The sequence below is a fragment of the Artibeus jamaicensis genome, unplaced genomic scaffold (assembly GCF_021234435.1).
Source record: "Artibeus jamaicensis isolate MK-2021 breed Jamaican fruit bat unplaced genomic scaffold, CSHL_Jam_final contig_233, whole genome shotgun sequence".
NCBI lineage: Eukaryota > Metazoa > Chordata > Mammalia > Chiroptera > Phyllostomidae > Artibeus > Artibeus jamaicensis.
The window spans coordinates 20988115-21014314 of record NW_026521486.1 but is presented as its reverse complement, the minus strand read 5'-3'; the positions used below and the strand labels follow the sequence as shown (position 1 = coordinate 21014314).

The 26200-nt window shown below is 51.7% G+C and overlaps 1 protein-coding gene across 2 annotated transcripts in view; it reads left to right on the top strand.

The window, feature by feature from the left end:
• VWF (von Willebrand factor) overlaps positions 1 to 26200 on the top strand; it is a 121405-nt gene that overhangs the window by 48169 nt on the left and 47036 nt on the right. For both annotated transcript variants that reach the window (XM_037160260.2, XM_053661732.1), the window contains exons 16-27: positions 1144 to 1384; positions 5073 to 5170; positions 7111 to 7271; positions 15278 to 15381; positions 16592 to 16730; positions 17889 to 18023; positions 19829 to 19975; positions 21105 to 21245; positions 21398 to 21511; positions 22589 to 22745; positions 23396 to 23554; positions 24228 to 24363. In XM_037160260.2, coding sequence (XP_037016155.2) covers positions 1144 to 1384; positions 5073 to 5170; positions 7111 to 7271; positions 15278 to 15381; positions 16592 to 16730; positions 17889 to 18023; positions 19829 to 19975; positions 21105 to 21245; positions 21398 to 21511; positions 22589 to 22745; positions 23396 to 23554; positions 24228 to 24363 — 1732 coding nt within the window. The remainder of the gene's footprint in view (positions 1 to 1143; positions 1385 to 5072; positions 5171 to 7110; positions 7272 to 15277; positions 15382 to 16591; positions 16731 to 17888; positions 18024 to 19828; positions 19976 to 21104; positions 21246 to 21397; positions 21512 to 22588; positions 22746 to 23395; positions 23555 to 24227; positions 24364 to 26200) is intronic.

Genomic DNA, 26200 nt, shown 5'->3' with positions numbered 1-26200 from the left:
CACCTCCGAGTAAAGAATCTCATCATCGGGGTGCTGATGAGACTGCTGTGAGCACGGAAATGGGGTGTGTGTCGGCCAGAGTCCAGGAGGGCCAGGTCCTCTCAGGCCCACGCCTGTCTCAGGAGCGCCCTCCCAGCTGGAGGCTGCTGAGCAGCTGGGGCTGCGTTTCCCCAGGAATCGTGCTGTAATAACAGCAGGGGAGCGTTTACCCTGTGCTGGGCACTGCTCTAAACCTGGCAGCTCACTGGGCTGTCACGGTCGGATTAGCTCTCACATTCCAGGGGAAACTGCTCTAAGTCTCCTCACGCACTAATGGCAGAACTGGGGCTGAACCAGGAACTTGGGTTTCAGAGCCCCCCTTTAGCTGCTTTGCCACTTGGCCACACTTCCTCCTGGCTTTTGTCTGTTGTGCTACTTCTATGTGGGAGGCCAGGGAGAGAGAGGGCTGCGGGTAGGTGTGAGCTGCCCACTGCGCTGGAGTAGGTATAAGGGTGTCCCTGCTCTTAGTGACTGGTGTGCCCTCAAAAGCATGGTTCCTAAGGGACTATTTTCTTTTTAGAGCCTAATGGTTAAAAGCACAAGCTTTTGGATCACAGAGAGCTGGGTTCGAATCCTGCCTCTCTTTCTTCCTGTGATCCAGGATCCTGACGAGCCACTTAGCTTCAGTGTCAGTTTTCTTACCCAAAGGAAGGTGGATATGAGACCGAACTCACTGAGAGAGGCGTAAAAGGCATACAAGCTGTGTGAAGAGCAGGGTATACAGTAGGCGCTCAGTAAATCATGGCCATTATTGTTATTGTCACTGTGGGAGAAATGCCCTTGCCCGTCAACTCTAGTTCTTTTTAACATCCACAGCTTCACGGCCCACCAGGATTTCCACTCTGTCCCAGGCTTTGAGAATTCAGAGACGACTGAGCATGGCCTCTGTGGTTAAGCAGGGGAAACGTGTGTAACCCTAATTATAACAGGCATTTGTGAGAGTAAGAATACACTCTGCTCATAGTGGGAAAGAAAAGCAGTGACCATGCAGACATAACTGGGGGGGTCACAGCTGTGAGGGGCGGTACCCCACGTCCTAGAACCACAGACCTCATCATCGTAATGTTTCCACTGAGGCCTTTCTTCCCTTCCCTTCTCTCCTAGCGCTGAGCTGCCCACAGGACCAGGTGTACCTGCAGTGCGGGACCCCTTGCAACATGACCTGCCGCTCCCTCTCTTTCCCGGATGAGGAATGCAATGAGGTCTGCCTGGAGGGCTGCTTCTGCCCCCCAGGGCTGTACCTGGATGAGAGGGGAGACTGCGTGCCCAAGGCCCAGTGCCCCTGTTACTACGATGGTGAGATCTTCCAGCCGGAAGACATCTTCTCAGACCATCACACCATGTGGTGAGTGCAAGCACCAGGGAAAGGAAATGGTCCTCCAAGTCCTTTATTTCACAGATGGGTAAGCTGAGGCTGCAAGAAAGGAAGGGACTTGTCCAGAGTTGCACAGGATGTCAGGGCAGAGCTGGGACTTTTACCCATGTCCTCTGACTTTCTTACGACACAGGAAACTAGAACTGCAGGCTGGCAGTAGGATTTCTTGAGCTTCATTACCAACTATCATGTGTCAAGCCCCATCTCCCCTCTCTGGGTCTCAGTGTCCCTTTTCTAGAACAGGATATAGGAGCTCTCTTGTCCCCCACCCCTTTAGCCTCTTGTCAGTGTCTCCTGTCAAAACGTTTGAAGCAGGAGATAAGACATCACAGAAGTGTTGCCTCAGTGGCGCATTGCTGACTTGCTTCGTGCACATTCCTTAGAAATAGCTCTAAGTAGTGCCTGCTTCTTGCAGCCCTTCACCTGGGCCCTGTCTCGTGGCCAGCTTCAGCAGGGTTGCCATGGTCACAAGAGACATTTGTAGTAGAACCTTTGTTGGGCAACCCTTCCTTGGCGCCTGCCCTGTCCCTGTTGCTGGGCTAGAGATGGGGAATCAGAAGATGAACCAGACAGTGCAGGCCCCAAAGGAGCTGACAGCCAACCAGGGAGACCAGTCACATTGTCCTGATTATGGGAGATTTCAAACTGACATAAAGGAGGAAGAATGGTGTAAGGCGCCCTGCTGCATTCATCCCGGCTTCAGGGAGTATCAGCACTGTGTCATTTTGGGTTTATCTATTCCTTCTTCTCCTTTTTGGCTGGAATAGTCTACAGAAAACCCCAGCTATTCTTTTTTTTTTTTTTTTAAGATTTTATTTATTTATTTTTAGAGAGGGAAGGGATGGAGAAGGAGAGAAACATCAAGGCCTGGTTTCTTCTCGAGTGCCCCGCACTGGGGAACTGGCCCACAACCCAGGCATGTGCCCTGACTGGGAATGGGACCAGAGACTCTTTGGTTTGCAGGCCAGCACTCAGTCCACTGAGCGACACCAGCCAGGGCCTGAGCTATTCTATCATCTTATCTGAAAATACATCAATATGTATTTCTAATAGATGAGTACTTTAAAAATCCTAGCCCTAATACTATTACTAACCTAAATGTTAACAATAATTCCTTGATAACATCTAACATTCCATTCACATTCACTTTTTTTCTGCTTGTCTCAAAATATTTATTTGTAATTGGTTTGTTCAAATCAAGATCCAAAGGAGGTCTGCACATTGCATTTGGTATGAAGCTGTTTCTCATCATTCCAGTGTGATTAGTTTGCAGCCCCTCCCCACTTCATGAACCCCAAACAGGTTGTTTAGACTTATCTTAAGATAACTGGCCATTGGCCTTGGATTTCAGCAAAATGTGTTAGTATATCTCTCTAGACTGTGACCTCCCCAAGAGCAGAGAACACATGTTAGGTCCTGATCCCTAACACCTAACACAGTTCTGGCAGAAAGTAGGTACAGCTGATGTTTTGAGGTGAAATCACTAAAACATATGGTAGACTCCCTACATCAGAGACATAAAAGACTCCACTTCTTCAGAAGAGGAGAAGATTGCTTCCATTTGGGAGGAATTGGGGAAGATCGAGGCATGAGGTAGCTCCTGAGTCTGAGGGGGATTCTAACGGCAGGGGTAGGGTGGAGTAATGGGAGGCGGGCTTTGTTGGTGGGGCTGAGGTCCTGGGACTGAAACACACGCATCCATCACCAAGGTCAGTAAGTGGGGGAAATGTATGTTGTATGAAGAAAAGATGAGACTGGTGGGAAGTTGGAGCCAGTTTCAGGGGTCTTTGAAAGACAGGGTGAGAACTAATGCTTGATCAGTAGACAGTGGGGACCTTGGAAGGTTTGAGCAGAGAAGAGATCAGAACAAAGTGTTGCTTCAGGGAGTGGGTTCTAAAAGCCACATGAGGTTCGAAGGCGGGGAGTTTAGTTGTGGGAAGATACTGACAGAGTCTGGTCAAAAGGCAGCAAGGCCCTTGGCAAGTCATAGTGGAAATGGAGAAGGGGGGGTGGAAGCTAGAGACACTGGGAAGGTCACAGACTGGTGGGGTGTTTGGGAGGAGAAGGTTTACTGAAGAAGGCCCCAGGGATTTGAACTTGAATGCTTGGGAGGACAGGGATACCAAGAACAGCAAGAGGAGATGGAAGCCACAGTCTTTTATAACCTAATCTTAAGTGAGTAATGGTATGTACCACAGGTCACACAGGCCTGCCTTGGTACAATGGGAGGAGATCACACAAGGGTGTGGATGCCAGGATGTGGCGACCATTGGGGGCTGTTTCGGAGACTAGACACCAGGAAAGTAGATACTCGTGTTAGGGGATGAGGTTGGGATTGGAGGGTAGGAGTAAAAGAAAATTTTAAAAATTATTGAGTCCCTTAGGCAAAGCCTGTGCTGCATGCTGGGAATATAAAGGGGAGCAAGAGCAGTCATGGCTTCTGCTTTCCCACGTCTCAGAGTCCAGTGACAGAGAGGGAGAGAGAGAGAGAGTTGTTAACCAAATAAAAACTCAACTACATGTTAAGTTGCAGTGTGGTGACTTCTAGGAAAAGCAGTACTTGCACTGTGAAAGCCTGAAATGGAGTGGGGACAAAGAAGGATGTGTACGTGTGCGTTGGGCAGAAGTGACAGTAGATCAAAGGAAATGGTGCCTCTAAAGGCCCCTGAGTTTGACGGGAGCAATCAAGATAGAAAGTCTCAGGGTTGGAGCCAGGAGAGGTAGGCAGGGTCAGGTCCCATGGGTCCTGGGAGGCCATGGTTGGGATTTGGCCTTTATCTGAACAGCTAGTGAGGGGGAGCTATTGAAGGATTCCGAGCAGGGTTATGATCTAGGTTTTGGAAAGACACTTGGGCTGCCAAGTCGAGTGTATTTTTGAGAAACGCAAGAATAGGTGTGGAGACATCAGTTAGAAAGCTGCTGCATTGTCCAGGTGAGAGGTGACAGTGGCTCGTGGCAGTGGAGGCAGAGAAAGAGATATGAATTCCAGAGCTATTCAGGACACGAAGTCCAAGGGCTTGGTGATGAATCAGATGCAGGGGTTTGGGGAGAACGGGGTGTCACAGCTGATCCCTGAGTCTCTGGTTTCTGACTGTAGACGGACGGGGGTATCATGCAAGGACTCAGAGCCCGGAGGAGGGCTGGCGTGGTGGGGGGTCAGGGGTTCAGTGTTGAACATACTGAGTTTGAAGTGCTTGAGGTGGCTGTCATATCTCATAGGCCTTTGAATGTGTGGGTCTGAGGCTCAAAGGAGAGATCTGAGCTGCTGATGCGAATTTGTGAGTCTCTGTAGCGGATGCTGGGGTGTGGATGCCACGCCCTGTGAGGAGCAGAGAGGAGGGGCTGCATCCCGCAGAGGGGGCGAGTGGCGCAGTGAGGCTGAGGAGGAATGACCCGGAAAGTAGGAGGAAAACCAGGAGAGACTTTTTCTTCTTTTTCTAGAAGAATGGAGCAGACAACAGTGATGAATACTGTTGAAAGGGATCAAGTAAAAGAACTGAAAACAGTTCCGCTGAGTTTGGCCACACGGGGGGCCATAGCAAGCTGTGTTTCAGAGGCGTGATGGGACTGGGAGCCCAGAGAGTGAGTGGGAGGCGAGGAAATAGCCCTGGTGCTTGTCGCCGCTCTTGCAAAGCCGGGCTGTGTTTTCCCTCCGCAGCTACTGTGAGGATGGCTTTATGCACTGCACCACGAGTGGAGCCCCAGGAAGCCTGTTGCCGCAGCACGCTATCTTCGGCAGCTCCCTGTCTCACCGCAGTGAGTACTGCCCCCCTGGCAGGGCTCTCCTCCACCCTCTGCCCAGACTTCTCCTGCACGGAGGCGGGGCGAGAGCTGGGCTGCTGTCTGCACGTGTGTGCTCATTCAGCCTTGGCAGGATTGCCACAGTGACTGTTTGTGTGAGTGACTTCCAGGACTAGCCACGCCTTTCCTTGCATGTGTACATCCAATGATTGAGGCAGGAGGAGTTTTATTCTGTGACCCGGAAAAGACTGAATTATCTGCAAGATGGATTCAGTGAGACCTCTAGTTTGCCCTTGGTGTCCTTAGCTCAGTGAGCAGCTCTGAATGGGTGGCCTTGAATGTGGTGAAAGCACCCACCTTCGAAGGCCTCCTTTTCTCTAAGGACTTGCTGGCAAGGACACTTCTTTAAGAAAGCTCCTCAGATGGCTTTGAAAGCGGGGAGTTTGGACCTGTTGCTCTCAGTTTGAAATCACAACTCATGACCTTGCCCTATTCTGTTCAGCCTGCTATGACAAAATACCACAGCCCAGGTGGCTGATACGCAGACATTTGTTGCTGACAGTTCTGGAGGCTGGAATTCTGAGACCCAGGTGCCAGATTGGTTCTCGGTCTGAGGCTCCTCTTCCCGGTTCATAGCTGATGGCTTCTCCCTGTGTCCTCACATAGTGGAAGGGGCTGAGGAGTTCTGTGGGGTCTCTTTTGTAAGAGCACTAATCCCATTCATAAGGGCTCCATGCTTATGTTCTAATCACTTCCCAAAGGCCTCACCCTCTAATGCTATTATATTGGGGGTTTACCCAATATAATAGCATTAGGTTTTACCCCCAATATACGCTAAAAAAATCCATATATTTCAGCATATGGATTTTTGTGGGGACTCCAACATTCGGCCCATAGCTAATCTCAAGGTCACTGATGCCTGCCTCTTTCTTCTTCACGCTCTTCCATTGCAGCGCCTTTTCCACACTCCCGACCCTCTCTGCTTGGGTCTCCCAACCCTCTTCGGTCTGTCTTGAATGCTTCCTCTTGCTCGGTCTTCTGGTCTGGTCACTGGAAGGGATCATCTCTTTCAAAGTCAGAAATTCCTAGAATTTTGTGAGATTTGTAAAAGACATTTCATCTTTTAGAGTTTTAGTTTTCTAACAAAAGTTTTCATATGAAAATAAGGCTAAAGATGCTGGCTTTCTTGTCCCTCAGAAGTTGTAAGTGGTGTATACAGTAAGATATAAATGCTATGAAGTGCATGAGGGTTTTTAAAAGAAAGGTGCTGCTTCAGTCATTGGCTGCCATCGTTTATTCAATCAGCCATGGATCTCTACTAATTGTCACGAAATATATCAACGGACCCAGCAGACAGGAATCCCTGCCTTCACAGAGCACATGTTCTAGTGGGTGAGGTTGAGGTGGGGGTGGGGTGGGAAATAAAATAAGTAAAATAGATGGTCTATTGGATGGTGATACGAGATGGTGATCAGAAGGGCAGGTGGGAGTCTCAAGGGATGGATTGTTGCAAATGGAAATAGAATTCTTGAGATGGCCAATGGCTAGGCAAAGGTTAAGTGTCCTAATGGGACCCCCACAGGTTCCTTTTTAGTGCCTGATCTCAGGTCCTTTAAAGTTTGGGTCTGGATGTCTCTGCCATGCATTCTGATTTGGTGCAACCCACTACAGCAGGATGCAGGGGGTGTGGCGTGTGGCCACCAGAGGGATACTGGGATCAGCAGAGACACCTTCAGTGTAGGCAACAGTCAGAAACTCAGCTCAGTAGATGAGGCTGCCCTCTGGTCCCACACAGGGAACCTGGCTCAGGAGGTCGAGCAGCGCCTCATCCCTGGGAATGGGAATCTCTGTGCCTTTGGTACTGAGAGAGTGCACCCAGGGGACCAAAGGACAGTGTAGAAGGTAGGTCTACTCACTCCATCACTGATGGCCTCTTTGATTTTCCAATCCTCAAGGCAAAAGGAGCTTGTCCTGTCGGCCCCCCATGGTCAAATTGGTGTGTCCTGCTGACAACCCGAGGGCTGAAGGGCTGGAGTGCGCGAAGACCTGCCAGAACTACGACCTGGAGTGCATGAGCATAGGCTGCGTCTCCGGCTGCCTCTGCCCCCCGGGCATGGTGAGCAGCCACTGCTGCCAGCAGGGGGCAGCCTTCCATTTTCCTGCAGGCAGAGAGACGAAGAAACTGGAGTTAAACCAGGATGGTAACTGGGTGGGGGGAGGGGGCGGTGGTGATGGGGACAGGGGTGGTTGTGGTCCTCTGTGGCCGAGTCAGCCACCAAAGTCGGGGTGGGAGATGGTAGGGAAGTGACTGGGTTTGATGCTGATGAGGTCTGACAAAAATACTCAGTGCACGGAGGTGCCCTAGGAAACAATGCAAGACTTCCCAGAAAATACAAGTGAAAATAGGCTTTTCCACTAGAATTCTCCCAAGGGCTGCATTCCATTGTATGATGAGGAGAGGACACACATGTGTATTTGCACATGATCGGCATATATTGTACGTGTACAGCTTTCTATTTCAAGAGAAGACACTGATGTCCCTGCCATGCATTACAAGCCCTGGGTCCAGCACATCCCTTTCCCACATTGAGTCCAGTTTTCCTTATCTCAAAGTGAGGTGTTGGCCGTGATTCTGAGGCTGGGGTTCCATGTGTGGTCAAAGATGGTGGCGTCAACTGATGGTTGTTGGAACCAATTCAGTGCCAGCAAGAATCCCCAGTTTGGGGTGTGGTGAAGACAAAACTTCATTCAGTGTAAAACAGCTCAGTTGTGGTACAGCATGGTTATGAGGCAGCCCAGGGGCCAGGCCCCTCTCCCATTAGACAGCTTGGCTCTGCTCTGCCAAGACACCTCCCACAGTCCAGCTCAGCCTGAGAGAGTCTCCAGTCATTGGTGGGAAGGAAACCACTCTCTCAGCCAGAGGGGAGTTGGCTTTAACAGACAGAAGTCCCCTCCCCTGGTCCCCGATTGGTCAGAATAGAGCTGCTGTGGTTGGTCAGAGCTGTGTGGCTCCCCCTGGATGGCGGATCTCTCAGGCCTACTGGTTGAAATAGGATTCCTGGAAGTCCTTCATAAGGGCTGGCTCAGCTGGCAGAACCACAGAGCAGGCAGGCAGCTCAGTGCAGGCCTCTCCGTGAAGTGCAGTTTGTGTGAGAGGCCCCTGTGCGGACGTGGCTGCTAGGTTCTGTGTGTGTGTTTGTGTGTGCATTCTGAAACTTGAGCCCAGTTAGCCAGGAGGAGCTGTTCTTAGTGGGGGTCTTCTTTCTCAGGTTCACAGTGGTTTGCTGCCACCTGCCTGCTATGTGCCTCCTGGTAGCGACAATGGTCTGAGCGTGCCCAAGTCTCCTTAACCTTCCTCCCAAGCCTAAGCTTGGGCTGTTGTGAGTTATAAATATTATACGTATGTTATTCTTGTCACCTTGAAAACCGGGAAAGATTCTGGATTTTTCTTTTTAAAATGCATCCTATCTTCTTGCTTTCCCTGACTACAATTCCCCAGACCCAAAGTGAGTGCTGAGGGGCAGGCATTGTAGAGGCCAGACCAGGGGGAACAGGATGGCTCTCGTGTGGCTGCAAAGGGCATTCATGATGCCCAGGCCTCGGCTTGAGGGGCAGTGCCCTGGGCCACGGGCGTTGCCAGTGTTCCGTGGAAGGCATTTGGACCCATGGCCAGCGGTCCTCAGGAGGACTGCCCACTGGGTGAGGGCAGGGCAAAGGGCCTAGCTCCTTCTCTCCAACCAACTCTTTCTTCCCCCAGACAGAGACACTAGCTGTTACTCATTCTCCCCCTGGGTGTTCCCCTCTGTCTCAGCCTCTCAGGATTCTGGAACTGTCTTTCCTAAAGAGGGAGCTCCAGATTGACCAGGGGACACCCACAAACTAGCAGGTTTTGTTTGGTGCCTTAGCAGAAGGCGGCTATTCAAGGAGGCATACCAGGAGGGGAGAAATAGGACAAGAGCAAGAAATGGGAGAGAGGAGGGCAGGCTTCCATGTTGCTCCTTTTACCCCAGGGGCCCCTATTTTGACTGTCCCTTCACCATCCCCAGAGGTGAAATTCTCCTACATCAGAGAAGGCTCCGGCAAGAGAAGGGGCATCCTCCAGCAGATTATGTCACCCTTGGGGACTCTTTTTAATGAACCTTTTATTTTAATAAAGGAAATAGTACAGATAGTCTTAAATATTAATAACCTCAATAATTGCATTATGGTCCCAAGTCCCCAGTGGAGCGTGAGACCTCAGGTGCAGGATGCGGATGTACTGTTAGGAGCCCGCTGATTCCTGAAGCCTCTGGGATGGACAGTCCTGGGCCTCTGTGGTGTAGCAAGGTGTCTCTCCCCTCACCCTTAGGGGACCGTGGGCTTGAAAGCCCCTGGTTTGAGAGAACGGGTTGTTTTCACAACTGCTCCATTACGACGCTGACTAATGCACTAATTGCTGAGGCCAGATTCAGTGGAGCAGGGAAGTCTGGGTGATTTATGAAGTGCGCCGTGCGCCGTGAGCCCTGCTCTGGCTGCTGCGCAGGACACGTGTTCCTGGACAGGGCGCAAAGGCAAAGGATCTGGAAAGAGCCTGTCTGGGCCCATCTGAGGGTGCAGACATCCTTCCCCAGGCTGTTTCCCTCTGCGGTCCGTTCCCTGTGCAAGGTGGTGAAGCTGTGGCATGTTCCCCAGGGTGTGGGCAAAGGGCTCAGGAATTCTGCATTCTGAGGACTTGAGGCTGGGGTGGGAGGAAGGACGTAGTTCTTTCCCGAGGGACAGACCCACTAAGAGCAGAGAAGGAGCCCTGAGTCTGAACAGGGGTCAGAAGGCTGTGCTCTCAGTCCAGGCTTCACGGCTCCCTGGCTCCTCGCTCCTGCACAGCCGCTCAGCCTTTCTCTGAGCCTCAGCTGCCTGACCTGTAACACGGACCCATGATTTCTTCATTGCACGTTTGCTGTGGGCCTGAAGGAGTTGTGTGAAGAAGCACTTTTAACAGCAGAAAGTGCTGTGGGATCGTAGCAGCAGCTTTAATTGTTGTCTCCGCAAATAAGTGAGGGGCAGTCTCCAAGGCTGCACCCGTCTGCTCCTTTAGTTCACAGGAGACACTCTCCAAGGGCCTGTTTTCCTAAGTTTCCAATCCGTTGTGGACCAAAGCTCTTATACATACAATAGAATCAGCAGGAAAATGAAACAAAAAAGCAATTATATGCAAAATATGACCCCTCTGATTTTTATTAGCTACAATAGACATGATATGTTACTTAGTCAAATTGGCACAGAATTTTCTAAACCCTGTCTCTCCATTTCTGTGCTCACATCATCACAAACTGGCACTGGCCTGTGGCCCACACTTTGGAGAGTGCTGCTCTCAGTTGAAGACTGCCTTTCTAAGCATCTCTCAATGTTGATTGGAAGGTCAGCAGTACCTGCTTTAAAATGTTGAGGGCAGGGAGAGATGTCACCGGCTCGCAGTTTGTTCCAGCCCTGACACCTGTTTAGAGCAGAGGTTTTCCAGTCCACTCTACAAGTTGCAAACTCCATCTGCTCCTGCAACTGGTACACAGGTCTCCTTGCATGAAACAAGGGTAGGCGTGCTTTTGATGAGGTCGACACCCTCGTAAATGGTTGGTGGAGAAGCAGCAAAAAGAAGGCACTGAATTGGAGTCTCAAAATACTAAGTTTGAATCCTGGCTTCTGACATTTTGTTAACTGAGTGGCAAGTCATTTAAAATCTTGGTGTCTGATTTTTGTCACCTGTAAAATTGGGTTTGAAGCAGTGTTGGGAGGGTTGGATATGACAGAGGCAGGCACAGGGAAGTTGCTCTGTAAGTGGGGATTTAATGATGGCTATTACAAGAAGTTCATGGAGGAAAACCATGACCTTCTAAATCATATTATGAATAGAGATGCTCTAGGAAATTAGCAGGCACTAGGAGGAACTTTTGAGACCTCAGTGCCCACATTCTGAGGCCCACTGGATCAATAAAATAAGGGGGTTGCACTAGAATATTTTCCCAAGTCTTTTTCTTTAGTTCAAAGATATGCGTGCAAACTACAGTAATTGCCTTTAAGTTAGAATATTCCTGGATTCCATCACGAGGTGGCAGCAAAGCACAACCTACTGCCCACTGCTCAGTCATTCTAGCCACAGATGGAATCCTTTTTAGAAGCACCATTGAGGGCCAGAGCGAAAAGGAGCCCCCTCAACCCGGAATTTCAACCCCTCCTATCCCACAGTAGGAGACTGAAGAAAGAGAGGAGACAGAACCATTGAAGGACACATACTTACAGAGTGGAAATTCTGGTCTCCCGATTCCCAGACCAGATCCTTCAGACGCTGGGCTACCAGGTGCTCTGGAGAAGATGTACCTTTTTTTCTTGGAGATTCACACTTACCTTTTAACATCTAGTGATTACATTTCCAAACTGATACCCAGTTCTGCTGGTATGAGGAAACCTGTTGGCAACTGGGAGGTGTGTTCCTTTCCCTAATTCTCTGATGCTCAGTTTTCTCAGCAAGAAGAGTGGAATGACTTTGGCACTGTTTTGGAAATATAGAGCTTGGGCTCAGGGGCCTGTCCAGAGTGGGCTTCAACACGTGGGCATGGTAAATCCCGTGCAGTATCGTTTAAAAAGTTCCAAGAAAGCCCTCCTGTCTTAAAAGTATCTATTACACTCCCTATAATTTATCAGCTAATCAGGCTTCTTGAAATGTAATAAGCATAAATTCATTTTGGTTAACAAGCAACAGCTTTAAAAAAGCTCACAATGTTATAAATCCTCATGGGAAGTCATTCACACCTTAGTGTGAATTATTTCATCAGATTTGTTTTTTTCTTCCTAGCAAACATATCATTGAAATCAGCTGCATTGAGCTGGAAGTATTGATGGGGTGGGAGAATGAATAAAGGGCAGTGGGAAGGCAAAAAAGATTTTGGAGTAGGGTGTTCGTGTATGGGAATGAGGAGGAGATGGGGCCTTTTCAGAGATGTGTAACAGAACCATTTTTGTTTCTACTTCATAAGTTTTTGGGAGCTGGTCAAGACCTGGGATCATGCTCGCAGTGTGGGCCATTCTTACTAAAGATGTCATGATGTGATGAATAGTAATGGCAACTATTTCTGCCTATTCTGCAGTCTTTGAAGGACATTTGTCAACTTATCCTTTTGATGTCCCAAAGGGACAAACCCCAGACAGCGATGGTTCTCCCCATTTTAAACATGAAGTCTAAGGAACTTGTCACGAAATCCACTTGGGGACAGCTATACTGACTGACCTACCCTGTGTCTAGGTCCTGTTCATCCCCTGCACTGGGCCTGTATCTTTCTATCCCCACGAACTTCTGCAATGCTTCAGCACTCCCTGGGTGGTTGTGCTGGGCTGGCGTTATTTGATCTTCCCTCCCAAGTGGGGAGCCTCCTGCTGAGGTGTGACCCAGAAACCTGTCCTCTCCTTTTAAGGTTATGCTTTGTCTCCCCAGCCCTCCCCTCCCCCCAGCTTGGACTTACGGTTCTATTCCCATGCCTCTGGTGTCTTTCCAGTAGTCCTCATGCAAAAGGTCCTTTTATTAAAATATAGTCGACATTATATTAGTTATTTCAGGTATACAACCTACTTTTTCAATTTCTGTACACCTAGCAAAGGGATCACCATGATAAATCTAGGGGCCATCTGTCATGTACAAGGTTATTATGATATTATTGACTATATTCCCTACGCTGTACATTATTAGCCCATGACTTATTTATTTTATAAGTGGAAATTTGTACTCTTATTTCTCTTTACCTTTTTTTAAATCCCTTTTTTCAACACTTTCCCTCTGGCAACAATTAGATTGTTCTTTGCGTCTATGAGTCTGTTTTGTTTTTTAAAATTTGTTTTGTTTTTTAGATTTCATGTATATATGTAAAAATCATACAGTCCTACTTTAATATTGTAATCCACCAATTCATAATCTCTTTTTATAAAAATAAGTCAGGGCAGAGAGGAGCACTGAGGAATTAGCCGCATAATCTCATGGCCAAGCTGGGATTTGAGTTTTCTGTCCACTGGAGCAGGGCTGGCTGGCTGCCCCAGACTCAGCCCTGGGCAGGGGGGAGGGGCCGCCTAGACCCTGGTGCCTGGGACGTTTTGTCAGTGAGTTAGCTGTCTCGAAGAGGGGCAAAAACAACCCATATGCAGACCAAGAGGCCTGGGAGCCCTCAACCCAGCCTGCTGTAGGCGAAGGGACAGCACGTGTTCTGCCGAGGTGAGGTGAGGCCAGGACTCTGTTCCCTGGAATCCACCCCTAATCACTTTTTTCTTACATAATGTTTCCAATATAAGGCTTATTTTGGGTCTCCATTAACAGTAGGCTGGGTGAGGGCTGGTGTTACCCAGTAGATGTATATTTATGTTATTCTTAGAGTAGCCAGTAGGTGGCAGGCCTCAGTCTTCAGTCAGAGCTGACAAAGTTTGAGGGGATGTGGGAATGAACCCTAATTGTGACGGCCTATGAAGACTGGCAGACAGACATTTTTTCATTCCCCCGTTATCCTACCAAGCTGCCATCTTCCCTATCAGGCACCTCAGCTCATTGTCTTCTAAGAACAGTGGTCCTAGGTGGTAAGAGCTACCAATAATGTGGTTGATTTGTACCTTCCTCACCCTTGGCCCATCCCTGCTTCCTCCTGGCCCCTATCTTGCCCCTTCGCTTTGGCTCTAAGGACTCAGGAGACCAACTGAGGCTGGGGGAAGGTGAATCCCCTCCCGACACACACACACACACACACACACACACACACACACGACTTTAGCCTCTGATCCTGGACATGAAAGCCCTTTGTCTAGCCCAAGATCACCTTGCCAGGGCTTTGTCTCATTTCAAGCCCTGGGAACTCAGGCTTGTCTGGGGCGTGACCAAATCACTGGATCCTGAGCCATCCAGACTAGGAATTTCTCATCCCTCAGGTGGCTCTAGAACCAAAGTGCCATGGTCCCTTCTCTTGAGGGTGACCCAGGGCTCTTTTAGATCTCCCAGGGGTAGGCCGTGTCAGCACGGACACCCACGACTGCTTCCTGCGGCTGGGACAGAAGCAGATCTACGACGTGTTGGGTCAGAGTGGGTGTGGCCAGCTCTCCCCGAGCCCACTTGGGCCAGATGGTCTTAGGTCTCTGCCCTCCCACCCCCAACAGACCCGAGGAGTGTAACATGCTCATGTAGTAACTTCTTTGTGTGGGGAGGGCCGGGACGTGGAGCGCCCCCCCCCATCCCAGGGAGGGTGTGTCAGAATCTCAGGGCACTGGGTGAGGAGGGTGCAGGTGGGGCTGGAAGGAGACTCATACTCTGGTTTGGGTGCATCTCTGCCCATGACCAGCATTTATTTTCCACCTCCAGGGTATTAAGTGCATTAATAATTTAATTCATTCATTTTTAAAAATATATTGTTCATTTTCTTCAAATATAAACATAGTAGATGCTCATTAAAGAACATTGGGGAAAAAAGTTTAAAACCAAAAAAGAAAATAAAATTCCCCTATCCTAGCTCACCATCTGGAGGCAACTTCTATATTTCCTTTGTCTTTTTTTGAAATATGTATATATATTTTCATAATTGGGACCATATGTATATACATTTTTTCTCCCCTGTTTTAAAAATTAACAGCATAAATATTTCTCACATCTTTTATGATTGCCCCGAAGGGCCACTCTAATAGCTCCAGGGGACTCCATCACCTGGTGAGTCCTGAACAGAGTTAATCATTTCTCTATTGTTGAACACTTGGTGGCTCCCATTTTTTTGCAATGATAAATAATTTTATATTAATCTTTGTCCACAGTAACTCTTTTTCCTTTGGAGAAATTCTCTGCATGCGATTACTGCGCCTAGGATACTTGCATCTCAAGGTGTCATGACACATGTTACCAAAGAGTCTATGTTCAGGTTCCAGGTCACGAGGTTCCAGCAGGGAACGAGGGCAGAAGGTGGTCATAGTGTCCTCAGCTGAGCCGGGGAGGATCTGTGTAAATGGGTACCATGTCCACCAAGCCCTAGCCTGGCCATGGGTTGTGTGGCTAGGCCTCTGGCTGAGGCTGCCTTCCCAGCAGGGCTCCAGGTCACTCGAGTCCAGGTCACCCAAGACTTTTTGATTGCTTTCCTTTAGGTCCGGCATGAAAATCGGTGTGTGGCCCTGGAAAGGTGTCCCTGCTTCCATCAGGGCAAAGAGTATGCCCCTGGAGAGACGGTGAAGATTAACTGCAACACTTGGTGAGGCCCTGGGAGAGGCTTCCGCAGGGACTGGGCCATTGTGGGTGGAGTTGGCAGAGGTGGGGATGAAGGTCAAGATGCTGTGGGTGGAGACACAGCCAAGGACCTCTGGCAGTTGCCTCCAGCATCCTGAGGCCATGTGGTTACTCTTCTTCTTTTTTCGTGCCTCTGTGTTTCTCTCTGTAAAATGGAGAGAATCTTTATTGTCCCCTGTACTCACCTGTATAAACTCTACAAGAGGTTAGTGATTCTGTTCAGAGAGGCGGGGCCTGGGGAAGATAAGGATCTTGGTCTGTATTAGACATTGCACATGGATCAAGCTTCCAAAGGGTGTGGGGTTTGGAGGGTCCTTCTCTTGCCTTATGTTGCCCCTGAAGCACATTGCCAGTGTGGCTGTAATGGCTTGGTTTAAAAAGGGACCCTGTGTGGGTGGCTGTTTTTTCTTTCCCTTCTCCTTGGTCGGCCTTCATATCACCCTTTGCTCTGCTCACTTACTGTGCTTATGATGCTGGGGCCCTGCACAGCTTTACAGAAAGTCCCATGTGGAAGGAGGCAGGAAGGTGGGCACTGAGCTGTCTCTTGGGCCTGAGGTCTGAGCTAACCTCCTCAGACGCACAGAGGGGGCTTCCTCGTGTCAGTTCTGTTTACTGGGTGGTGGGATGTGGCAGAAGGCAAATCCCTGTAGATTTAAGCATATAACTACTTGCGCACAAAACTTCTCCTGGCAGAAGCTCACGGTTGATCACAATTCCCCGACTCAGAACGTTCTGCTGTGCTGTCTCGTTTCCCGTTTTCCCCTTTAGTCTCAGATGGTCTGCATCCTCAGCGTCTGTTTCCTGGGAGACCCTGGCTCTGCTCTCAGGCAACTCCCAGGGAGGCGGGGCCTTGGCCGACCCACAGCAGGTGGTCTACAGCGGATCCAGCTCTCTTCTCTTGCCTGCCTGGACCACCCATGCCCTTTGCCTCAGTTTCCCTCTTGTAATGGGGGAAAGCATGACTTCCCTCCCTTCTCCTGGGCTTCGCTTTAAAAATGTGTCAGTGGATGACTGCGGCCCCACCCCCTCACCCCCACTGAGGCTGTAGATCCTCCACTTCCGGAGACTTCCTGGAAGGTTGGGCGGCACCCGCAACATTCTTTGTTCCTCCGCGTCCTCCTCATTCCACAACGCCCACCCTTCACGTCCGCCATCCTTGCCGTTACTGTTCCCAGCGTCTGTCGGGACCGGAAGTGGAACTGCACGGACCACGTGTGTGACGCCACGTGCTCCACGCTTGGCATGGCCCACTACATCACCTTCGACGGGCTCAAGTACATGTTCCCCGGGGAGTGCCAGTACGTCCTGGCGCAGGTGAGTGGAGGGAGGGCGGTGCTGTCTGTCCTCAGGAGGGGGTGGGCGGTGCTGGCTGCATTCTGGGGTTTCCAGGCCAGGTCTGTTGCTCTGTCCATAGAAACAACTCTGGGGTTGGAGTGACGTCCAGCCTCTGAAAGAGGTGCCTGAAGAGGTCTGAGTTTGAACTTCACAGTGATTGCCCATCTTCCTTTAGGTTACCTGGATGGAGACTTATAAAAATAGGACAGAAGCTCATTTCTTGACTGGGATTGTTGTGGGGCAAGGCTACCATCATCCCAAATTAGCACCAAAACAGAATGAGAGAAAGGCATCCATTCCTTCTGGAAGACATGGCCTCCTCAGTCACGATGCACCGTGGGGAGGGGAGTAAGGCTGGATTTCAGGCGGTGCTCACCTCCCCGTCTTCACCCTTGTGCAGTGAATAACCCACACAGCCTCATGCAGTGCCCTGGACAGGGAGATGGCAGAAATGGCCCCTGGAGTTTGCTTTCTGCCTTATGATTCTATTACATTCTCCACATTTTCTTTTCTAACCTGGTGCGGTTCAGAATGGACAGGAAGTGGGTGGGGGCACAGAAAAGTCACACTGCTGGGCAGGATGAGAAAGAACCCTGGAAATCCTAGCTGAGCTGGTGAGTGAAGGCATGGGCCCCTCTGCCTTCCTGTCCCATTGTGTGGATTCCCGTACATTTCTCTTGCTGGTTGACGCTGTAGTGAGTAAGCAAGGAGGTATGGGGCCTTTTCTCATGAGGGATGAGATAGGTTGACTCTACGAAGCTTTAAACAAATGTGGTCTCTCTGTCTCCATTCTTGGGAGGAGGTTGGTTGGGGGGCAGTTGGTGTGGTTTGTAGGAATGGCCACAAACCTGTAGGAGCCTCAGCCCCAGAGACTCAGGGCCCTGAGAGTCAGGCGGTGAGGGTAACTGAGCATGCCTGCCTGCCCAGCATGCTGGGAGTGGGGCAGAACCAGCAGGGCTCTGACCGGCCGCGTGCAGAGCATGCTGGGACTGAGCAGCCCCACCAGGCTGCCATGTGCAGAGCATGCTGGGAGAGAGCAGCAGCAACCAGCCAAGTCTCTACCATCCACACCAGAGCTTCTGATCTGGGGAGAGGCGGTGGGAATAATATTTGTCTCCGGGCACCTCTTTTCCCCAGGATTACTGCGGCAATAACCCTGGGACCTTCCGGATCCTGGTGGGGAACGAGGGATGCAGCTACCCCTCAGTGAAATGCAAGAAGCGGGTCACCATCCTGGTGGAAGGAGGAGAGATTGAACTGTTTGATGGGGAGGTGAGTACCAGCCCAGTCTCTTCCCTCTCAGGCCCCCTTTGTTCTTCTGTTTAGAACCTGTGTGAATGGAATACTGTGCTGCTGTGAGTGACCAGGAGGTGGCGCTATATTGTCTGACTGTGACACGTTCTGTAAGAACAGGTCACAGATGCACTTGTATAATGTGACCCCATCGCAGTAAAGCCGGGTGCAGAGATATGTGTGGAGGAGGGTGTGGAACTGCCTGCATTCCCATGGAGTGGAACCAGGGCTTACTCTCCTGGCGGGGAGCTGGAGGGCAGGGGGACTCTCCCTTTTATATGTATGTGTATATAGTGTGTGTAAAATAAAATTATGTATGCATATATTGTATACACACCTATAAAATATGTATATTTTGGGAGGGGACGGTGTTTTGAGGATTTTGAGTTTTGTATTTTCAGGTAAATCTTTTTTTTAAAGAGCCCCAAAGAGCAGGAACCAGCTGCCGTTCCATGTAGTCAGGGCTTTTGACGTGGTTCTCAGAGGGCACCTTTTTTGACGTGGAGGACGTTGATCTGGGCCCAGCCTGAGACTCTGACTCGTGGGTCTGACTGGGGCTCAGGACTCTGCAGCTGAGGTGGCGGGCAGTCCCGAGACCACAGTTTCCGTTCCACTGGTCTCACTTGAACTAGTACGAGGGAGACCCAGGACCTGGGCTCACACCCGTCCTGGTATGTTCATTTTGTCCCATGGCCTCAGCCCGCATCCTGACCTTCTGCAGACACCCCTCCCTGACATCAGGGGATGGGGGCGAAGTGTCCTCCATGTGGCAGCTGCGAGTCAGCAGCGTCAGCTCCATCTCAGGAGAGCTGCACTCGGGACAGATGACAATGGTGATGTGGAAGAGGAGGCGTGACAGATGACTGGCTCTGCCTGCTGTGCGTTGCTAAGGGAGGGCCTTTGAAAGGGGTGGCAGCACCGGCCTCAGATTTATGAGTTAGATAGTCAAGCCGCTGAAGTGGGCTCAGAGGGCTCAGCCCTGGCAATGACTTGGCCGGTCAAGGACTCAGGTTGGATGCCTGCAGCTGAAACCTGTGATTCCTGCTGCAGCCCAAGCTTCTCCCCTCTCTGTTCCCCATCAGCTCTGACTCCTGACGGCAGTACCTCTGGGGAGTGTGAGGTGGGGGAAGGCGGGGAGAGAGCCCGGTGCTCATGTTTGTAGGGGGATACATTGTTTAAAGAGATTTTATTTATTTATTTTTAGAGAGAGGGGAAGGGAGGGAGAAAAGGAAGGAGAGAAACATCAACATGTAGTTGCTTCTTGCGAGCCTCCCACTGGGGACCTGGCCTGCAAGCCAGGCGTGTGCCTTGATTGGGAACTGAACTGGCGACCCTTTGGTTCACAGGCCGGCACTCAGTCCACTGAGCCACATCAGCCAGGGCGAGGGGTACATTTTTAACTCAATAGCCTGGAGTTGCTTAAAACCATTGCCGCATTAAAAAACCTGTTTATGGGACCACGTGTATTTAATGATCAAGTGTCAAAAAATTCCTCATGTGAAGTGATGGGTGGTCTTTGCTTAGTTGGTTTCATTGTATTTTTAATCTCATCATTACCGTTTTACTGCCACCTCTGTGGCTGTCCCCAAGTCAGAGGATTCTTGGAGAGTGGCAGGCGAGACGGTCACACAAACATGCAGGCAGGTGCTGGCCCTGAAGGGATGAGCTCTTACGGAATGGAGCAAAAGGCCTGAGGTCCTAGAGAGCCACGGAGGCAGGTGTGGGCGTGGGGCAGGCGGGGAGCTGCACACCCCCCTCTGGTCTCACGCGTTGTCCTCCTTCAGGTGAATGTGAAGAGGCCCATGAAGGACGAAACAAACTTTGAGGTGGTGGAGTCCGGCCGCTATGTCATCCTGCTGCTGGGCAAGGCGCTCTCTGTGATCTGGGACCAACGCCTGGGCCTCTCCGTGGTGCTGAAGCAGACATACCAGGTCTGTGGCCCCTTCCCCATCTCGTGTGCGACCTGGCGTCGTGACCTTCTGCAGCTTCCTCAGTAGCAGGGGGTAGACACTGCCCCTCCTGATGTCTCGGGAAAGGGGGTGTAGGAGCAGAATCTTCGGAGCAGGGAGGGAGGGAGCCACACAAGTGTCTGGACGAGAGAATTTAGGCCTGTGCAAAGAATGCAGGGTGGACCATGTTTGGATTGTCTGAGCAATGACATTTGTGGCTGGAGTGGAGGTGCTTGGGGACAATGGACGTGAACAAGGGTCGGGAGGAGGCAGGGGCTGTGCTGTGGGGCTGTTAGGCCTTTTGTCCAATGGTGGGCACGTTCCTACATCTTTTCCAGTAACTTGTACCCATTGTACCAAACCAAATTCTCCGTATCGAAGCAAAACAGAGTAAGTCACAGCTCTCCGTTCCAAGCCAGAGCTGCACCTGTGTTGGAAGAGCATAGCACCTCCTCTGTCCCAGGACGAATGTTCCCAGTTCTTCCTGTAGTTCTCGTGCCAGCGTTCCCATTCCCTCAGTAATCACTTGTTAGACTTGTATACTGACACTGTGATAAGTGAACACAAAGACGAATAGGACATCAGGTCAGCCCTGGTGGCATTTGGTATACACAGAATCCTGGCCAGCCTGCTCTGGACAGGCTGCGGTGCTCCAGGTGAGGGCCTCACCCTCCCAGCACCCTGTCCACAGGAAGGCAGGTTTAGACTGTTCTTCCCTCAGACCCCTCCACTTTTGTTGGTGTAACGATGAACCAGCTCCTCTCTCTGCTCGGGCCTTACTGGGGAGAATGATGGCTTACCCTGGAGATCCCAGGGCCCAGGCTGCCCGATTCCCACTTCTGTCCTGGGCCAACTACGGGACTTGGGCAGGCTGCCCCTCTTTGGGAAGGATCTTTTTTCTTTAACTGTAAAATGAGGTCAGTGAGGAAGGCCGGGAAAAGGCCTTGTGAGGGCAAGGCTTTGCTGATTGCCCGGTCCCTTAGTGGGTCTGCCTCCCTGGCCTCTGTCCACCCTCCTCTTCCTCAGATGAGCCTGCCCGGAGCCCTCTGGCCCCGAGTCAGAATCTGCCCTGAGGTTCGCAGTGCTCACGCTCTCAACCTGTGTCCGTCAGGAGCGGGTGTGCGGCCTCTGTGGGAATTTCGACGGCATCCAGAACAACGACTTCACCGGCAGCAACCTCCACGTGGAGGAAGACCCCGTGGACTTCGGAAATTCCTGGAAAGTGAGCCCGCAGTGTGCTGACACCAGGAAGGTACGCCCGGGTCTCCATGCGGGCCTCGGGTGGTGGGCGGAGGGCGGTGTGCCCTGCGGTGGTGGCAGAGACCTGAAAAGGGGCCCTTGGATCCTTCTGGGCTGACTGTTTGGGGCTATTTGTGTTCTGTTGCCCTGTCCCCCTGTACCCAGGTGCCGCTGGACTCGTCCCCTGCCAGCTGCCACAACAACATCATGAAGCAGACCATGGTGGATTCCTCCTGCAGGGTCCTTACCAGTAGCATCTTCCAGGACTGCAACAAGCTGGTGAGGGCTGCGGGGGTCACCAGAGGCAGGAGGGCACTAAGGGCTGACCAGCGGCTTGGGTGCTGAGCCTCTAATGGTGGACGCTGCCTGGGGGCCTTGGACGTGATGTGTCCAGTCACCTCTTTACTCCCTTTCTTGTCTTCCGGCTGGGAAACAGCCAGGGTAATGGACCGCTTGTAAGGAAAGCGATGCCTGAGAGTCATGTTTCTTCTCTGCTGGGCAGAGCTCTTCCGGCATCTGCTTCTCTTCTGGCCTCCGTCTTAGGGCCTCTTCCCCCGTGAATCATCTTGTCTCGAACACGAGGGCCAGGAATTTCGCTTTCCTGCTGCCTCACTACATCTTCGAACCTGAGTATTGTCTCCTCTGCCTCCATAAAACGCTTTAGCTCCTAGGTCTTGTCTCAAAAGTCCCCGTTTAACTCCAGGGACTCTGAGGCCTCATTTCGTGGCTGGTTTTTGTGTCTCTGTCTCCAGCCGTGGTAAGGAAGTGCCCAGACTTCGGTGCAGCAGCGCCAGCGTGGGCGTGACTGGCCCTGCATCTCGGTTCCCTCCCTGTCCGTCCAGTGGTTTTCAGTCCCTGAGGTCTCCAAAGGGCACTCGGGGCGGAAGGTGGTGGAGAAATTGGGAGAGTGAAGACAGCGAGACAAGTCGGGGGACTTAGGGTTGTTGCAAGGTCTTGCAAAGAGCAACCCACGCAGTGCCTGTGTCCATTCTTCTCACAGCTTCTCTGAAAAAGGCCGTGTGTGTGTGTAGTGGCATGTTTGCGGGGAGGGTGGGGTGGGCCCCGTGAGTGAACATGGGCGGTGGGTAGGCCACCTTGTGATGTAGATTTGGGGTCAGAGTCCAGGTGCACTCGTGTGCAGGCTGGTCCTACCGTCCAGCAAACTAGCTCCATAGCCCCTCAGGGCAGCCACTTCAGTGTCCTGATGTGTTCCCTCTTTCCCCTTGCTGGACGGAGGCAAGGAAAGAGAGGGACCAGTGTGTGTCTTGGAGCCCCCATTCCCTACTGTGACCCCCAGAATGCTCCCACCCAGACCGAGAGCCAGAGGGCCCAGGCCACCCTGAGACTCCCTTGCAGGTGGACCCGGAGCCGTTCCTGGACATTTGCATCTACGACACCTGCTCCTGCGAGTCTGTTGGGGACTGTGCCTGCTTCTGCGACACCATTGCTGCCTACGCTCACCTTTGTGCCCAGCGCGGCAAGGCGGTGACCTGGAGGACGGCCACGCTGTGCCGTGAGTCTCAGTGTCCCTCAAGATCTTCCCTCAAGATCTCCCCTCAACCTCACGCGTCTAGACCTGAAGCCCTTAAAGTGGGGTGCAGGGTGACATCTTCCTGGAGAGAAGGCAGAGCTCTCCTATGGGGACAGATGGCAGAGGGCGGGAGGGGGATAAGACACTGATGTGAGTGAGGAGGGACGGGGGCAGGGAGCAGAGACGTGACTACGTGGAGACCCCTCTTCTGGAGAAGCTCTGGAGGAGGGAGCAGGGGGAGCAGCCATGCAGAGAAGAGGGCAGCGAATGCGTGATCTTCAATCAGACACTGTGGTGTTTGCCGGCACCGGTGTCGGCTCCTCCGTCTGTGTGGGGCTTCCTTCCTTGGGTGTGAGCGGCGGGTTGTTTTGACGTGGAACGTCGACTCAGAACCAGTAGGTTCCCGGGTTAGGTGCTGTACGAGTCCGGAAGCTTCTGCCACTGGTGGCTCCTGGAGTTTCTCAGTTCCTCAGCCTGCTCGTCCCCACCCCTCCTTCCCCCCCAAAACCCTGCACAGTGCCCTCACCACCACTGTCGCATTGACGTCTCCATGGGGCCTGCTCAGTCCCCGCTCCTCAGGTTGCCCAGGGGGCCTGCGCCCCAAGTCACACTCGTTTCTTCCGCCCACACAGCCCAGAGCTGCGAGGGGCGGAACCTGCGGGAGGACGGGTATGAGTGCGAGTGGCGCTACAACAGCTGCGGGCCGGCCTGCCCCACCACCTGCCAGCACCCGGAGCCCCTGGCCTGCCCCGCGCAGTGTGTGGAGGGCTGCCACGCCCACTGCCCTCCAGGTCAGCCCCCGTCCCCCTGCCCTGGGTGGGGGTGGGCTGCAGGGATGGGGCGCGTTGCCAGGAAAGGCAGTTTCCTGTCCTGCATCGTCTCGGCCTGGTCCAGGGGTGCCCTGTCCCTGTCCCCGACCCTATAACCCTGGGTCCTGTTTCCCTGTGTTGTTCCGTCAAAGCCTGGCCAGCTGTGACTTTTGTCAGCTTGAGCTCACGGACGATGCTTCTGGTGCTTGTTCGTAGGCTCATCACCTAGAACTTGCTGCAGTGATGGGGGAGTTCTGTTGAAGTGTGGCTTGTGTGTGTCTGTGGAACTCAACTTTCAATTTCATTTAGTACCAATTTAAGTTTAAATCTGGCCACATGTGGTTACTGGCTGCTGTCGTGGGGGGCACAGACTATAGAGTTACCAAATCATTCTTTGGTGGAACAAAAAGGCCCTCAAAAGAGACTAGATTTCATTGTCTCTTGGGGACAGCGAAGGAGGGTGGTGACCCCCACTTCCAGTTCTGCAGGGGGCCAATCGGGTCTTGCAGAGAATGACGGTTGTCCCCTCAGTGCAGGGTGACTCTTGGGGGAGGCGGGCAGAGCTGGCTTCTGGGACAGGTCTCTCGCGTTGACAGTAAGTCTTCCGTGTGGAGAAAGAGAGAGCTGTGGCCCTAACCAGAGGTCTGTCACTCAGGAAAAATCCTGGATGAGCTTCTGCAGACCTGCGTGGACGTGGAGGACTGCCCGGTGTGTGAGGTGTCCGGCCGGCGTTTAGCCCCTGGAAAGAAAATCACCTTGAACCCCAGTGACCCAAAACACTGCCAGATTTGGTAAAACCTGGTGGTTTGAAGTATGAGGCTTACTGTCTTCTCTGGGGGCCTGCTCAGAGGGGTGGGTTTGGGGAAAACATCCTCACTGTGTGAGTTGAGAGTTAGTTTTTGTTTAGTTTGTTTCCCTCTCTTTAAGAACAGACTAGGTTGTTTCTCCAGAAAATACCTCTTTTTTAAAAAAAGATTTTATTTATTTATATTTAGAAAGGGGAAGGGAGGGAGAAAGAGAGGGAGAGAAACATCCATGTGTGGTTGCCTCTCACATGCCCCTACAGGGGACCTGGCTGCAACCCAGGCATGTGCCCTGACTGGGAATGGAACCAGCGACCCTTTGGTTCGAAGGCTGGCGCTCAGTCAGCTGAGCCTCACCAGCCAGAAAATATCTCCTAAGAGAACAGTTAGGCTTCTTAACCTCTTGTCACTGAAGGATGAGTGAAGTCTCTTATCGCTCCTGGAGGTCTTATGTAGTCTGGGACTCATCTGTGAAAGGGGGGTTTCTGTTTTTTACTGGAGGTGGGGATACGGGACAGCAAAGTGAGACACAGCCCTGAGCCCCCAGGGTACCTTTGGGCCACAGTCAAAGTCACAGGACAGGGCTTTGTAGAGGGGAGGGAAGACACTCAGCGCCCCTCAGTGGGTTCTCTCACCTGACCCCCTGATTGCCTCTGGGAACAGGGGAGTTTGGGGAGGGGGGACGAGCCCCCAGTGTGAACCCTGAGCTTTCTGAAGTCCTGCTCCTAAGCAAGGAACATGTACTTGGATGTCGATGTATCCAATACCCCTTCTTACGTGAACTTAAAACTTGAGAACTTAAATTCACTGGGGAAGGGGCTGTGGCCACAGCTGCCAGAGTCAGATCCCGCCGCAGCCATCTGTATAAACACGAGTGAGCACCGCCTGGGGTGAGTTTGCTAGCAAACACAGGAAACTAGAAAGTATGTCACTCACGCATTGTTAATAAAGATTGAGGCAATAAATTGTGTGGACCACGAGGAGGTAGGAATGAACTTCCCAGTGAGACCCTGCCTGTCCACCCTCCCTGTGCTGAAACAGCAGAGAGCAAAGGGCGATTCCCAGGCTGGCACGGGGCGCTGAGCCGTCACCCCACCTCCCTCTGCTGGCACACAGGGAACATACTGCAGAGGCAAACAGGTGTGGACAGGAGTTGCAAAGCAGCCTCGAACGTCGCCTGGGAAGCGAGCCACAGGGCACACTTCCCAGGGCTCAGGGCACTGCTGCCCTCTTGGCCTGCCTGGGGGTGCTGAAGGCAAGTTGCCTCAAAGGCCAAGAGTTCGTGTAGAGAAGGGCCTGGCCTGGATTTCAGCTGGGCTGGGGCACAGCCTGCTGCTTTCCGGCACACTAGTGAAGGGAGAAATGAGCCCAAGGGACTAGAAATATGGGCTGGTAGCGTAGGGATCTGTGTCAGGGGCAGCTGCTCTGCTAAAGACTCATGGCAGGTGCTTGGGGTTGGGGGCAGGGCCTGGCTGGTTCCTGGCATGTGGTCGGTGCTCCCCATGTGTCTCCTGGAGGAACAAATGAGTGAGCCACCGACTCGCCCCTGTCTAACGTCTTGGTGACCTCTGCTTACTACTCCCAAGTGCTTTGCTCTGCTAGCTAAAGCTGGGATTTTGAATCTTTATTCATCTTTCCAAAAAGGTTTTTAGTCCAGTTTTTCTTCTCTTCCCGAAGACCCAATGTATTAAGCACAGTGAGAAATTCATACATTTTATGTTCGGTTATAATAAATACTGTAAAGCATTTATCTTCAGTAGGACATTTTCAAGTCCTGGTCAGCATCAGATGTTAGAGCAGTATTTATCTTTGGAGTTACTTGGCA